The 14,494-nt window shown below is 42.7% G+C and overlaps 2 protein-coding genes across 3 annotated transcripts; one reads left to right on the top strand and one right to left on the bottom strand.

Annotated features, from left to right (window-relative positions):
- Positions 1-172: 172 nt before the first annotated feature.
- On the bottom strand, positions 173-5,790 carry MTCP1 (mature T cell proliferation 1). 2 transcript variants are annotated; one of them, XM_067471537.1, is made up of 4 exons: positions 5,734-5,790; positions 609-791; positions 324-490; positions 173-230 (listed from the first exon to the last, which is right to left on the bottom strand). In XM_067471537.1, exons 2-4 carry the CDS (start codon positions 727-729, stop codon positions 183-185), a joined length of 336 nt encoding a protein of 111 aa, XP_067327638.1. In that variant the 5' UTR covers positions 730-791; positions 5,734-5,790; the 3' UTR covers positions 173-182. The 2 variants fall into 2 exon arrangements, with proteins under 2 accessions (XP_067327638.1, XP_067327639.1); XM_067471538.1 differs by lacking the exon at positions 5,734-5,790 and adding an exon at positions 1,733-4,632.
- A 24-nt stretch (positions 5,791-5,814) lies between these two features.
- BRCC3 (BRCA1/BRCA2-containing complex subunit 3) lies at positions 5,815-14,212 on the top strand. The gene is made up of 8 exons (XM_067471536.1): positions 5,815-6,027; positions 7,060-7,180; positions 8,142-8,228; positions 9,648-9,736; positions 11,118-11,173; positions 11,307-11,438; positions 12,872-12,915; positions 13,610-14,212. Exons 1-8 carry the CDS (start codon positions 5,923-5,925, stop codon positions 13,759-13,761), a joined length of 786 nt encoding a protein of 261 aa, XP_067327637.1. The 5' UTR covers positions 5,815-5,922; the 3' UTR covers positions 13,762-14,212.
- Positions 14,213-14,494: the final 282 nt, after the last annotated feature.

Here is a 14,494-nt window from a genome sequence, read left to right as displayed (position 1 = left end):
CACAGAGGCAGTGGCATTGCAGTGTTGGGAGTGACCACATAAAAAACAAACAGGGACAGCATCCTAGAGGCACAGCTCCTGAAAGACAAAAAACCACCATTAAAGAACTACTGCAAGTGGAGTGGAAAAAACTGAGCACAGGGAAGAAGAAGGAGGGGAAGGGGAAGCAACGCTTACTAGATTTAATCACTTGACAGGAGTTTCAGGAGCAGCTCCTCCACTCCAGTGATCTGTAAGAGACAAAAAGAGCTTTCAGAGCTACTGAATCATTGGTGCCAGCTTTCCAAAAACTCATAGCTGAGCATGTTTGCAGCTCTACCTACCATTAAATGGTGTTCAATGCCCCAGATGCGGGAGTTACTATCCCGATACTGCTGCCCCTCTGAGAGCTGCCACATATGGGGCAGCTGGGATGCAGGGAGGCGGCTGGGGCGCATCGCCTCGCCCAGAGGGACCTGGACCCTTCTTATCCGAGCTTGGAGGATGCCTGCTTCCTAGGGGAAAAGCATAATGCAACAAAAAAGGGCAAAAAATGTGAGCAGTTGCTTAAACAATTCAAGCCAAACACCAAAATCATCCAAACAAAAAAGGGCAGGGAGTATTCTTACTTGCCTCTTCGGGTGTCACCAGCCATGTCTTCTGGTTCTCATCACAATAGACACCCGTCCGTCGCACCCAAAGGCGGACAGGTGGGGACCGGGCATCGCCGTCTTCCTCTCCTTCCGCCATTCCCAATTACGTTGCTAGGAAGGCCCTCCCTCCATTCCCCTTCTACACATGGTCCCCTTGGCCTTGGAATAAAGATACGGAATGAACTGTTAGTTCTCTATCCAACTAGCATGTGGTTCTGGTGTACAAGCATATACCTCAGTTAACACAGCCTCACAACAAGGATGTTCCTTTTTGCAGACTACCAGCCCCGCTTTTGCCTGACTACCAGCCCCGCTTTTGCCTCCACATACATTTCCCGATTTAGGTTTTAGCAGCATCAGCACTGGGAGTATGGCGAAGAAGGACCAGAGAAACCAGTTGCAATATGCAAACAGTAAGCAGTACAATAAAATTTGATGTGGGAAAGCTTGGGATTTTACTGCAGCCAATCCTATTGTAGTTATATTTGCTTGCCTCCAGCAGGCAGATAAATGGCAGCCGTTTCCAGAATCCCTTTCTGATTATGTGGAATCAGCAAAACAAAAAGGGCCTGCCTCACCAGTGAGCCCTCGGCACATTAAAAAGATCTACAGGTTTAACCACCAAAATGGCAATCAGGGAAAAAAGATGGAAGAAAGTGAGTGAAAACCATATCTGGATGTATTTTGGAACAAGCCTTCAAATTGGCTCTAGAAAGTTCAAAATGTTTCAGTCTTTCATACAAATTTAATCTGATTTGGTTTCTACATGCTCATATTGTTAGCTTTGGTAAAGACGTTTACCGGAGATTGTTGTTACTCTTCCTTTCTATCCCCTCTGGTTTTGGTGTACATGAACAGATCAAACTTTCTGTTCAAAAATATTCAATAACATATCTACTTTGTTAACTGAGGTATAAAGTACTTGTTTTTTTATGAAACATTTAAAAAATGAGGAAAGGGGTTAGCAGGGGAGAAATTTAGGAAACACATGCCTTCCACTGTAACCTTAGAAGGTACTCAATGAGTTGCACCACACCTAAAGGGCACATTTCAGTCTTCAGGAAGGAGAAGTGCTACAGACTCATGACATGTAATCTGACCTTGTTCAGTGAGACCCTTCTGTCATCTGCAAAGTATTTGAGGATTCATGCTGTTCGGTCAACAGCAAAGGGTGACTGACAGACTGAATATGTCCAGGAGATGCCTTAGTTGACCATTTAATTGGTGCTGAGTCCTTCCAGCAGTTTGTCTTCATGTCTTCTTTTCTGATGTCTTTTCTTCCGTCCATTTCTGTAATCTCTGCTTCCATGGGCCATTGGAGAAGGGAGGAACTGTGCCGGTCTCTTTCTGACATAAAATCTTGAAATCACAGGAGCTGCACCAATCATATTTCTGCTTTACTTCTTTCTTCTGCTGTTCCTCAAAATACTATATGCCCAGTTGTGGTCCACCAGATACACACCAGCCCTAGTAAACATACCCGATAGTGAGGACCAATGAGAGCTGCGGTTCAAAATATCTGGTGAGTCATAGTAACTACCTCTGCTGGCATTAATTAAGAGAGAAAGAATTCAAAACTATGAAAAAGAGGGAAATTTGCTATATCACTTCCTCTCAATGAGCAGGATATTCTTCTGCCCTTTCTGTCCCTGCTCCAACTACATGGTTAGGCAGTGTTTTCTGGTCTAGAATCACAAATGTTTTTTGTTTTTTTAAGGAGATGCTTTTTCACTGGCATCTAACAAATGCACTGGTGACATGGTGATCTTTGTGCAGATAGACTTTTTTATTATCCCGCTGATTATAAAAACAGAGTGAAAGGCAAATGAAACATGTGCAAGAATATCATCCTACAGATGAAACTTCTCAGTCTCAAATTGGAAAAAGGATGAACATTAGCAAAATGCAGTTCAGGAAAACCATACTTCAGTAATGTGAGGGAAGAAACAAGAAATGTGAAATAAAGATTTTAGGGAGAAAAAAAGTATTTCCAAGTGCACAGAAAAAAAGAACATTCTCTTTCCTTTGGTTACAAGTAGTGAAATAACAACAATGTTCTGAACTTTTATAAAGGGAAAAATGGCTTCACATGTAAACACATTGAGAATATAAAACTAAGAAAAATGGAGGGGACTCAAGTGTTAACTCCCAAGAGAAAAGAATGCTTCGCATCTGCAGTCAGACTGAAGGAGGCCAATTCTCTGGCCAGAAAAAAATCATTCAAGCCTTTTTGCTAATCGTGCCATATGCTGTAGAGGGCGCAGACTTGGGAAACTGTGAGTCAGTGCTATATAAGTTCCATGCAAGCCGTTTCCGAGCAGGAAGTAGGACTCATCATGAAATTGTCGCATGTAATGCTGTTCCTTTCCCCATTTTCAAGAAGTTGACACCCCTAGAATCAGTCTGATGTGGCAAATTCAAAATCACATCATTTATTCATGGCAACGAAGAGAAGCTGTACACACTCCCAGCAGCACTTATCTGTTTGGCCTACAGTCAGAATTGATTCAGAAGCAAGAGATTTCTCAGCAAAGTTTCCCCCACTCTTCCAAGCTGCACCTCAAATGTCCCAAGAGGTCTTGTATTCACACATTCAGAAATACAGCATTCAGCCTGCATTACTGCACTATTTCCCCATAACACCTATTAAGGTCATTCACTTTAACATAACCAATAACAAAAAAGGTGGTGGTTTAAGAGTCTGGGTGATTTTCTGTTCATGCAAAACAAAGGAATTGTGGAGAGAAGACAGTCAGCATAGTAAATATACAACTATGGATCCCCAGCCTGAGGTCTCAATGTCTATTATTATACTTACTATTATTGTGTTTATTTATACCCAACTTTTTCTCTCCACAAAGGCAATTGTTTCCTCACACCTATAAGCAACCTTTATTTCTGTAATGCAGCTGCTACCTCCAGACCCGGAAACAAATGGTCATTTCCCTATCTTTTCTTCTTAAGAGTTGAATTCTGATTAATACAGTACATGGAGTAAAAAAGAAAGAGCAACAGGGTGCAATGATACGCTTGCAGAAGGTGACCACTTAAAGCACCCCAGGAGTCTTAAATAAGGCTTCCAAGACTTCGACTTTGACAAAGTTTCTTGCTCTTTCTCATTGTAGCAAACATGTGTGACATCCTAAGTGTAGTGGAAAGCATGCAAATACAATTGACTTGCAATTTTTCACAACTAGGAAAACCAAAATAACAAAGAGGATGAATTAAAAGGACACTGCTGGTGGCATATTTTCCAGCAAAATGAAAAGGGGAAAAAAAGATGAGATTAGGAATGGCGAAAGAGGAATGACTGAACTGTCCTGAAAATTTACTGCCAGAGCTGCAATTTCAAGTAAATAATGATTACAGATTACACCAAAGATAATAATAATAATAATAATAATAATAATAATAGATGTCGCCATACCGGGTGACAGTCAAGTTGAGGAAAAACAACAGGAAAAGCTCAGCTTTTATCAGGACCTCAAAAACAAACTGCAAAAGCTCTGGCATAAACCAGTACAGCTGGTCCCAGTGGTCATCGGCACACTAGGTGCCGTGCCAAAAGATCTCAGCTGGCATTTGGAAACAATAAACATTGACAACATCACAATCTGTCAACTGCAAAAGGCCACCTTACTTGGATCTGCGCCCATCATTCGAAAATACATCACACAGTCCTAGATGCTTGGGAAGTGTTCAACTTGTGATTTTGTGATATGAAATTCAGCATATAGGTCTTGTTTGCTGTGACATACTGTGGTTTTGTGTCAGTAAAATAATAATAATAAACTTTATTTATATTCCACCCTATCTCCCCTGAGAGATTCAGGGCAGATTCCAACAAATAAAAAGGCAAACATTAAATGCCTCAGTAACAGTAAATACAAATATAATAACCCAAAATAACCCCGCATAAAGAGCTATTTAAGCATAACAGTAATTTAAATAAAAATAATCAATTGAAAATTATAACTAACATAGAACTTGAATATAAAACATTTTAATTAATATATCAAAACAACACGAAAGTTCACAGATGTGTGCAAAGATTGTATCGCCAAAGTTGTTAAATGGGCTACTGTGATCGATTGGCCCGAGTGAAGTAGTAGTTTCTCTTCATCTATATGACAGTGTTGGCTCGGATAACTCAGTTCACATTGTGGATGATCTGCTTTGATATTCTGAGTTATGTGGATATGGGCCCTTCCACATACCGTTATATCCTAGAATATCAAGGCAGAAAATCCCACATTATCTGAGTGTGGACTCAGATAACCCAGTTCAAAGAAGAGATTGTGGGATTTTCTCCCTTGATATTCTGGGTTATAGGGCTGTGTGGAAGGGTCTTCAGATAACCCAGTTCAAAGCAGATATTGTGGGATTTTGACCCTTGATATTCTGGGTTAAAGGGCTGTGTGGAAGGGTCCTAAGCTAACCCAGTTCAAAGCAGAGATTGTGGGGTTTGCTCCCTTGATATTCTGGGTTATAGGGCTGTGTGGAAGGGTCCTAAGCTAACCCAGTTCAAAGCAGAGATTGTGGGGTTTGCTCCCTTGATATTCTGGGTTATAGGGCTGTGTGGAAGGGCCCTCTGATAACCCAGTTCAAAGCAGATATTGTGGGGTTTTCTGCCTTGATATTCTGGGTTAGAGGGCTGTGTGGAAGGGTCCTAAGATAACCCAGTTCAAAGCAGATATTGTGGGATTTCCCCCCTTGAGATTCTGGGTTAGAGGGCTGTGTGGAAGGGCCTTCGTCACCTTGGGCGAGTCACACTCTCTCAGCCTCAGAAGGAAAGCCAAGGCAAATCCTTCTGGGCCAATTCAGAGAAGGGCTGGAACCACCTGAGAAGGCCTCGAGGGGACACAAAACACAACCACAACAAACCCAACCGGCTTCCTTCGAGAGGGGTAAAGCGCCCCGCAGAGGAGTTCCCATGGCAACAGGAGAGAGGCCTACACGGGGAGAGTCAAGCCTCCGCTCGAGTAGGTTCACACACCCTTAGACACCCTTCCCCTTTCCCGATTAGTTTTCCGCCTCCCCCCAAAACATGGTAGTAACGATAATGACACCCTGCCCCCGGTCTCCCACGAGCGGAACCGACCTGGCTCAGCGTTAGCAGCGGAACCCATCCAACGCGTCTTCTGTGAGCTGGCCGGGCACTTCCGGTAAAGGACTAGTCGGGGACCGGAACCGGAAGTCGGCGTTGTCCGGGAGACGCGGAAGGAGAGGGCCCTCGGGGATCGGCTGCGGGTTCTCCTGCCTGGGAGGAGGAGGAGAGAAGGAGGCCGGGATGGCGGTGCAGGCGGCCCACCTGGAGGCCGACGCCTTCCTGGTCTGCCTGAACCACGCGCTCAGCACCGAGAAGGAGGAGGTCATGGGCCTCTGCATCGGGGAGGTGAGGCGCCCCAGCCGAGGAACAGGCCTTCCTTCCTTCCTTCGGTGGGAGGGGGAAGAAAGCTCCAGCGGGGAGGGGGCCCTTTCCCCCAGGATAACAGCTCTCCCAGGAGTGGATTTCCCTTCTTTCCGAGGAGGAAATTCACATCTTGTGGTCTCAACGCCCTCCCACACAGCCCTATATCCCAGAATATCAAGGCATTTATTTATTTATCGTGTCAGGCAACCGAACAGTTGTATTAATTTTTTGACAGAACAAACAAACAAAATACACAGTTTGCAAGCTTGGTAGTTGATTAAATGTCCTTTGACCAGTATCTGTCCCCTTGGAGTGCCTCTGGTGTTGCCGCAAGAAGGTTCCTCCATTGTGCATTTGGCAGGGCTCAGGGTGCATTGCAGCAGGTGGTCAGTGGTTTGCTCCTCTCCACACTCGCATGTCAAGGATTCCACTTTGTAGCCCCATTTCTTGAGGTTGGCTCTGCATCTCGTGGTGCCAGAGCGCAGTCTGTTCAGCGCCTTCCAAGTCGCCCAGTCCTCTGTGTGCCCAGGGGGGAGTCTCTCATCTGGTTTTCTGCCTGGATATTCTGGATTATAGGGCTGTGTGGAAGGGCCCTCAGATAACCCAGTTCAAACCAGATATTGTGGGATATCCTGCTTTGATGTTTTGGGATATAGGGTTGTGTGGAAGGGCCCCTTGTCCACACTCAGATAATGTGGGATTTTCTGCCGTGAAATTCTGAGGTATAGGACTTTGTGGAAGGGCCCCTATATATCCTCTATGAACTGGGTTATATGGCAGTGTAGATCCAGCCTGCGTTACTCTCTTGTCATTCTTCTGATACTGTTGCTTATTCTCACTCGCCTTCTTTTTAAAAACAAAATCTGCTTTTCTATTGGGTTTTAATTTCTGCCATCTCAGAAGTGCAGCTGGACTGAAGGCAGCCTTGCTTGCAAAATAAACTCATTAAATCACAAAATGGGACATAAATACAAGGAGCTATTAATAAGAGTTGTATTCTGGATTTGTCTCCAGGTCGACACTAGTCGAATTGTTCATATTCATTCGGTGATCATTCTCCGAAGGTCGGATAAAAGAAAGGACCGGGTGGAGATTTCTCCTGAGCAGCTCTCAGCTGCTTCGACAGAAGCAGAGATATCCTTTGATGGAGATTATGGGGAATCAATGAAAAGGAGACGGGTTTTTTTGGTTAAGAATTTTTTTTTCCAGAAAAAGAGAAATATAATATTTACATCCTTTAGAGATTTCATTATTTTAGAAATTTATATATAACTTGAATTTTAAAGAAAAATGTCATGTCTAATGTAAGTATTGTTTATTCAGGATATAATGACAAATTGAACTTTCTTCAAATGTTATGTTCTGTGATGAATAAAGCTACATAGGTCTAAACTATGAGGACCATTGTACTATAAAGAAGACCTTTGCTTTAGCCAGTTTGAGGAGCTGACACATCCCTCTCATCTTCATTAAAAGAAGCAAACTAGAAAACAGGGGCCATTATTTTGTCTCCACTAGTTCTTCCTTATTTCAAGTATAATTAATACACTAAAGGTATAGGTTTTCCCCAACATTAAGTCTAGTTGTGTCCAACTCTGGGGGTTGGTGCTCATCTCCATTTCTAAGCCGAAGAGCTGGCATTGTCTGTAGACACCTCCTAGGTCATGTGGCCAGCATGACTGCATGGAGTGCAGTTACCTTCCTGCTGAAGCGGTACCTGTTGATCTACTCACATGTGCATGTTTTTGAATTGCTAGGTTGGCAGAAGCTGGGCCTAACAGTGGGAGCTCACCTTGCTCCCCGGTTTCAAACCGCCAACCTTCCAGTCAGCAAGTTCAGCAGCTCAGCAGATTTAACCTGCTGTGTCACCAGAGGGCACTTATTTCCATTAAAAAAAACAAAGGAAGCAAAGACCAAAATTGTAATGATGTGATACAATATTAAATAAACACCTTTGTCTCGTATATTTTTTAGAAATAATTACATTTGTAACCAGTGTGATGTTATAAGGGTCAGCTAAGTTTAGTGGTGCAGTGTGGGAGTCCGGGTATAGCCATATCTAACATTTTTAAAAACAAGACCTTAACTAGCACACAGATTGGCTGAATTAACAGGGCGGCCTATGAGAGTTGTGGGCTGGTATCATTCTCATCCGCACATAACAGTCTGGCCATCTCATGTAGGTAAGATCATTCTCTTTGAAGTTTTCCCTTTATCTTGTCTAGGATGGGATTGAGAATGTGTGACCCTCGAGATGTTGCTAAGCCATAGCTTTTTCAGCTCTCTCCTGCATTGGCAATGCTAAAGGATGATGGGAACTGTAATCCTGCAAACCTTGGAAGGTGGTGGTCATTAAACTATGTAACAAACAATATTTATGGCATAGGACTGAAGCAGCCAAAAAGGAGGGAGAAGTGAGGGCAAAAAAGTTCCATTGATTAGCTTTCGATTTCCAAGGGTTATTATATTTGAAGGATCATATTCTTCCATACAACCTGCCTAGGTGTTAAGATTATTGGGAGGAGGACATGAGATGGGGCTATAAAGGTGGCTCTTGTCAATTTTTGGAGCTTTCTTCCAAATCATGCTCCCTGCCTTTGGGCCAGTAGACAAATCTTTATACATATACATACATATATATATGTGTGTGTGTATGTGTGTGTATGTATGTATGTGTATATATATATATATATGTGCCATTCCCTGCCATGCGTTGCTGTGGCCCACTCTGGTGGTTATGGAGGTTCTGTGTGGGAGGTTTGGCCCAATTCTATCATTGGTGGGGTTCAGAATGCTCTGTGATTCTAGATGAACTATACATTCCAGCAACTACAACTCCCAAATGTCAAGATTCTATTTTCCCTAAACTCCACCAGTGTTCACATTTGGGCATATTGAGTATTCATGTAGAGTTTGGTCCAGATCCATCATTGTTTGAGTCCACAGTGACCTCTGGATGTAGGGGAACTACAACTCCAAAACCAAAGAACACTGCCCACCAAACCCTTCCAGTATTTTCTGTTGGTCATGGGAGAACTGTGTGCCACGTTTGGTTCAATTCCATCGTTGGTGGGGTTCAGAATGCTCTTTGATTGTAGGTGAACTATAAATCCCAGAAACTGCCACTCCCAAATGACAAAATCAATCTTTTTTGAGTGAAGGACATATATTGGGTTGTTAGGTGTCTTGTGTCCAAATTTGGTGTCAATTCATCCAGTGGTTTTTGAGTTACGTTAATCGCACAAACTAACATTTTATTTCTTATATATATAGATAGATATATTCAGAGCTTCAGCTGGATGACAGTGGATGGAATTCATTCTTTTTTCATTGCTGTGGGTTTTTTAATTGTATTCGTTTTTGTTTCAACAAACAACAACTTTGGGGATTATTTGGAGCTTGATTGCAGCTTTCTTTATAATATTATCTATCAGATGTCATCCCTTTAGTGGTTCTTTCCAAAGCTTGGCTATTTCTGCATAAAACTGACATCTGTGTCTGGTTTGAGTCTTCAAGGGAGACGGTCCTGTGATTACTTTTCAAGGAGGGACCTGTGAACTCTTGACTTTGTGGTTTGTGTTCCCTGTTTTTTATGTGCATAGATGTCCGTACACAAGCAATGTATCAGATGATGGACCAAGGCTTTGTGGGGCTGATATTCTCCTGCTTTATTGAGGACAAAAACACAAAGGTAAACAGGATACAGATAAATATCCTCCACTCATGTCTCAAAGCAAATATCTCACTATCTGTTCTCATGTGGAATGAACATTCTGTTTGTATTTAGAGCAGGGGCGAGGACTGTGTTGGCCTCACCTGTTGTTGTCCTGAATTCTTCCCCAGCCCTGGCCAGCATAGTCTGTGGAGATGAGTGCAATATCAAAAATATTTATGTTCTTTATCCAAGCATTAGAGGGATTATGTCATGTCCTGCAGTTGATCATAGTTGATATTGTGGAATGCCAAGCAGTTGGTGGTGGTTAGTATATATAATGATTGGGTGATGGTGGTTGGGTAATGGATAATGTGGGATCATGATTAACAGGGCGGTGATGCTGCAAAAGGAATGGAAGGGGCTAATTTCTCTCCTGGGGCTAAAGGTTAGAGTAATCTGTTTATAAGAACTCACAGGTGGGCAGCAATTGGGGGGAGGCCTTATTTTTAATGTCAGGAGCGACTTGAGGAACTGCAAGTCACTTCTGGTGTGAGAGAATTGGCTGTCTGCAAGGACGTTGCCCAGGGGACAATGGCCAGATATTTTACCATCCTGTGGGAGGCTTCTCTCATGTCCCTACACAGGAAGCTGGAGCTGACAGATGGGAGCTCACTCCACTCCCTGTGTTTGCCAACCTTTCAGTCAGCAGTTCAGCCAGCACAAGGGTTTAACCCATTGCAAAGGCCAAAAAGTAATACAGTTATATATTCACAATAATATATCTCATATCTATGCTTATAATACTAAAACATTAAATGTACTGGCATCTACTACAAAGTATACTTCACGCAATTATAAATTGTGGATTCTAAAAAAGGACTGATATACTGCGTTTTACTGTTGACAAACTTTGGTCTAAAATAAGGACTTACAAACTTGTACATTCAGCTGTAAGAATCGGCTGTGTACCCACATCAAGAAGCTCTGGATAAGAGACTTGCAAAAAAGACTTACAAACATTGTTATTGATAAACTTTTGGTTTTCAAAAAGAACCTACAAACCTGTGCATTTTGCTGTAAGAATTAGTTGTTTATCCCATATAAAGAAATCTTTTGGTTTAAATAATTGCATGAAGTATACTGTGTAGTAGATGCCAGTACATTGAATGTTTTAGTATTGTAAGCATAGAAATGAGATACATTATTGTGAGTATATAACTGTATTACTTTTTGGTCTATAGTGGCCTTTTGCCTTTGCCTTTCAGGGAATCCTTGCTCTCTAGTGTTTAACCCATTGTGCCACGGGGGGCTCCTATGAATCAGGCAGTTTACATGAAATAAACTGTTATGTTTGGGGATGTGTAAATTAACATGATTTAAGTGTTTTTTATAAACATGTTTCCACTGATTTCTTCAGACAGGACGGATTCTGTACACTTGTTTCCAGTCCATTCAAGCTCAAAAGAGCTCAGAGTAAGTTGAAGAGTTCAGCAAAGCCTTGCCTTTTAAGTGGGACTTGCCTCCAAGTAAGCATGAATAGCATTGTTCTGTAGAACTCTTGCGTCCACATACACGACAATCACATTGATGTTTTTCTGTCTTTTAGATACGAAAGGATTGAAATTCCGATTCATGTTGTTCCTCACAACACCATTGGGAAAGTGTGTCTTGAGTCAGCTGTTGAACTGCCTAAGATCTTGTGTCAAGAGGAGCAGGATGCTTATAGGAAAATCCACAGGTAAACCAAGTGTTCTCTTCTTTCCTAAATCACAGGGGTGGCTAGCACACTATGGGTGTCCCTTTTCAAGGTCCCTTCTATCTCTTTTGCATAAAGTATAGCAACGGTGGACACCTCAGGCCTTGGAAGCAAATTAAAGCACAGGACTTCACAGAAAACAATATTCCTATGATGCCACTGCTCTCTGACTTCCTATTTTATATATATTATTCACGTGTGTGTATGTGTGTTATATATATATATATGTGTGTGTGCGTGTGTGTGTATACTTTCAAACAAGACTCCAAATGCCTTAGAATCCCATTCTTAGCTTTTGGACTTCGTTTCTTAGTTTTTCTATGTGCCCTCCCCCTTTTCAATTCCAAAACAGTTGACATGTCCAGATTACATCTCTTATCTTTGATAGCTAAAATGGAATCTGGATCTCGAGTATAGTGTTCAGATCTAGGAAAGTTATGCTACCCCTCTATTCTGCCTTGGTTAGACCACATCTGGAATGCTGTGTCCAATTCTGGGCACAACAATTTAAGGAAGATACTGACAGACTGGAATGTGCTCAGAGGAGGGTGACTAAAATGATCAAGGGTCTGGAGATCAAGCCCCATGCGGAGTGACTTAAAGAGCTAGGCATGTTTAGCCTGCAAAAGAGAAGGTTTGAGAGGAGACATGGTGAGGGCCATGTATCAACATGTGAGAGGAAGTCATAGGGAGTAGGGAGCAAGCTTGTTTTCTGCTGCCCTGGAGACCAGGACACAGAATAATGACTTCTACAAGAAAGGAGATTCCATCTGAACATTAGGAAGAACTTCCTAACTTTGAGAGAGGGAGCTGTTCAGCAGTGGAATTCACTCTCTGCCCCAGAGTGTGGTGGAGGCTTCTTCTTTGGAGGCTTTTAAGCAGAGACTGGATGGCTATCTGTTGAGGATGCTTCTTGGCAGAATGGGGTTAGACTGGATGGCCTATGATTATCAGTGAGAGTATGCTACTGAATGTCAGGTGCTAGGGAGAAACCATGGGGGTGGGGGGAGCTTTTGGAATTGATGGGTGTTTTTGTTTAATCAGCAATATTATTACTGTGCATTATTCCAATCAATCATTTTGAAGTTCTCCCAGGAGGGTATCATTGACATATAACAGTGGTTCCCAACCTTTGGGCCTCCAGGTATTTTGGATTTTGGCTCCCACAGTTCCTAATAGCTGGTAAGCTGGCTGGGGTTTCTGGGAGGTGAAGTCCAAAACACCTGGAGGCCCAAAGGTTGGGAACCACTGGCATATAATGAAGTAAAGTAGTGTGATTTGGGGGGAGAGAGGAGCAACATCAAATAAAATGGGAAGAACTGATAGGATGTAAAATTGAATAAATTGAGCTTTCCGCTTCATTATCTGAACAGTTTTCATTGTCTCCTTTTCTTGTTTTCTCTCACTATGTTTAGCCTTACTCATCTGGATTCAATAACAAAGATACACAATGGCTCAGGTAAGGGCTTCCAAATCAAGAGCACCAACATATATCTTGGTTGTTTACACATTTGTAAAGTAAGTAGCCTCTTGGGTCCCAATAATCAGTAAATAGTTGTTATTCCACACGAATGGTTTGCAAGTATAGACGTGAACAGGTTTTGTGGAGAGGTGGTACTGCAAGGGTAAAGTCAAGGGCAGATTTAGGGGCCAAAAGTATGGATTTTTATAGTTAGGGTCATTCTCTGGTGGGAAAGAGCCAATACTGCCCCAGGGCCAGCCATCACTGCCACCATTTCCTCACCCAGGGCTTCAAAAGGGCCAAAAGCAGCACAACACCAGAGTGGCTTGGTGCTGTTTGGAGTGGCTGTCTCTTTCATTTGTCCTTCCTGTGCCATTTACCCAGGATTGGGTGGTCTTACAGCAGAAACACCAGGATTTGGAAAACGGTTATTTAGTACAGTATTGATTTGTGATCATGGAAGTCTGTGAGACACTTCGTGGTTTGACAGCATCGTCCCCTGGCACCCTAAAGCAACCTTTGGGGGATTTTCTTCCTTGCCCTTCTTATTACTACTCTGTGCTAAATTGGCTTGGGTTTGATCACTCTTGGAGCTGAAAAAGTGAATGCTAAGACTCACTTTGCTGGCATGCCAACCTGCAGATAGAGAGGGCTTATCTCGAGTAATGGTTGCATCTGCCTTCCTTGCCAGTGTTCACAAAGAACCTCTGCAGCCAGATGTCAGCCATCAGTGGCCCACTCCTGCAGTGGCTGGAGGACCGTTTGGAGCAGAACAAACAGAGGATGCTGGAATTGCAGCAAGAGAAAGAGGAGCTTCTCGAGGAGCTGGCTGCCCTGGAGTGAGGGAACGCAGGCTTCGTTTTGCCTGGGAAAACGTTCCTCGGCTTCGTCCTGTCCTCACTTGCTGCTTCTCCTGGGACTCCTTCCATGCTGTCACAAAATCAGAAGGACCCTAGAGCATGGAATATCAGCAAGCAGGGCACTGGAGAAAGATGCAAGATAACTTTTGTGACGATGGGCAACACAACAGTTCTTGGAGCTAAAGATGTATGTGTTGGGATAATATAGACTTGCCAGTTCTTGTCCTGATACACCTCTATGGGCAACTAAATTGCCCCTTATGTGTGAATCAGCCACTTTGGTGGAGCCAGAGAGAGACGTGAGTCCTCTTCTTTCTTAATTGACAAATACTATGTATGTTAATGGCAAACAATTCAGTTGGTGACACTTCACAAAGCAAGACTTATGTCTTTTGTCTGTCTTTATGAATAAAGTCAAACTCAAAAGCGTTTTACGACTGTGTGAAGTGTGTTGCTTTCTTAATGCTCTCCTATGCACCCTCACTGCCATCTTAGCAGGGTGTTGTTTGAACTGCTTTGGAGATAATTGCATATAGGAACTATCGAGGAAGGAGTCAAACCATGCACATGGGTTACATTTTCTGGACAGCACTTTGTCTGAATGTTTTATTCATAACACCCTGAAAACAATCTGGTCCAACATATCTGACTAGGGATGTTGGGTCTGATGATTATGACAAGAACATTGATTGATTGATTGATTGATTGATTGATTG

The sequence above is a fragment of the Anolis sagrei genome, chromosome 10 (genome assembly GCF_037176765.1).
Source record: "Anolis sagrei isolate rAnoSag1 chromosome 10, rAnoSag1.mat, whole genome shotgun sequence".
Taxonomy (NCBI): domain Eukaryota; kingdom Metazoa; phylum Chordata; class Lepidosauria; order Squamata; family Dactyloidae; genus Anolis; species Anolis sagrei.
Note: the sequence above shows the minus strand (reverse complement) of the source record. Positions and strands in the feature narration are given on the sequence as shown.

Bases quoted from the DNA above. Each gene is read 5' to 3' on its own strand.
- MTCP1 (XM_067471537.1), bottom strand. From the start codon at position 729: ATGGCGGAAGGAGAGGAAGACGGCGATGCCCGGTCCCCACCTGTCCGC. The intron at 491-608 runs GTAAGAATACTC...TCCCCTAGGAAG, and splicing joins GGTGACACCCGAAGAGGCAA to CAGGCATCCTCCAAGCTCGG. The intron at 231-323 runs GTAGGTAGAGCT...TGTCTCTTACAG, and splicing joins GCATTGAACACCATTTAATG to ATCACTGGAGTGGAGGAGCT.
- BRCC3 (XM_067471536.1), top strand. From the start codon at position 5,923: ATGGCGGTGCAGGCGGCCCACCTGGAGGCCGACGCCTTCCTGGTCTGC. The intron at 6,028-7,059 runs GTGAGGCGCCCC...ATTTGTCTCCAG, and splicing joins TGGGCCTCTGCATCGGGGAG to GTCGACACTAGTCGAATTGT. The intron at 7,181-8,141 runs TATCCTTTGATG...AACTAGCACACA, and splicing joins TGCTTCGACAGAAGCAGAGA to GATTGGCTGAATTAACAGGG.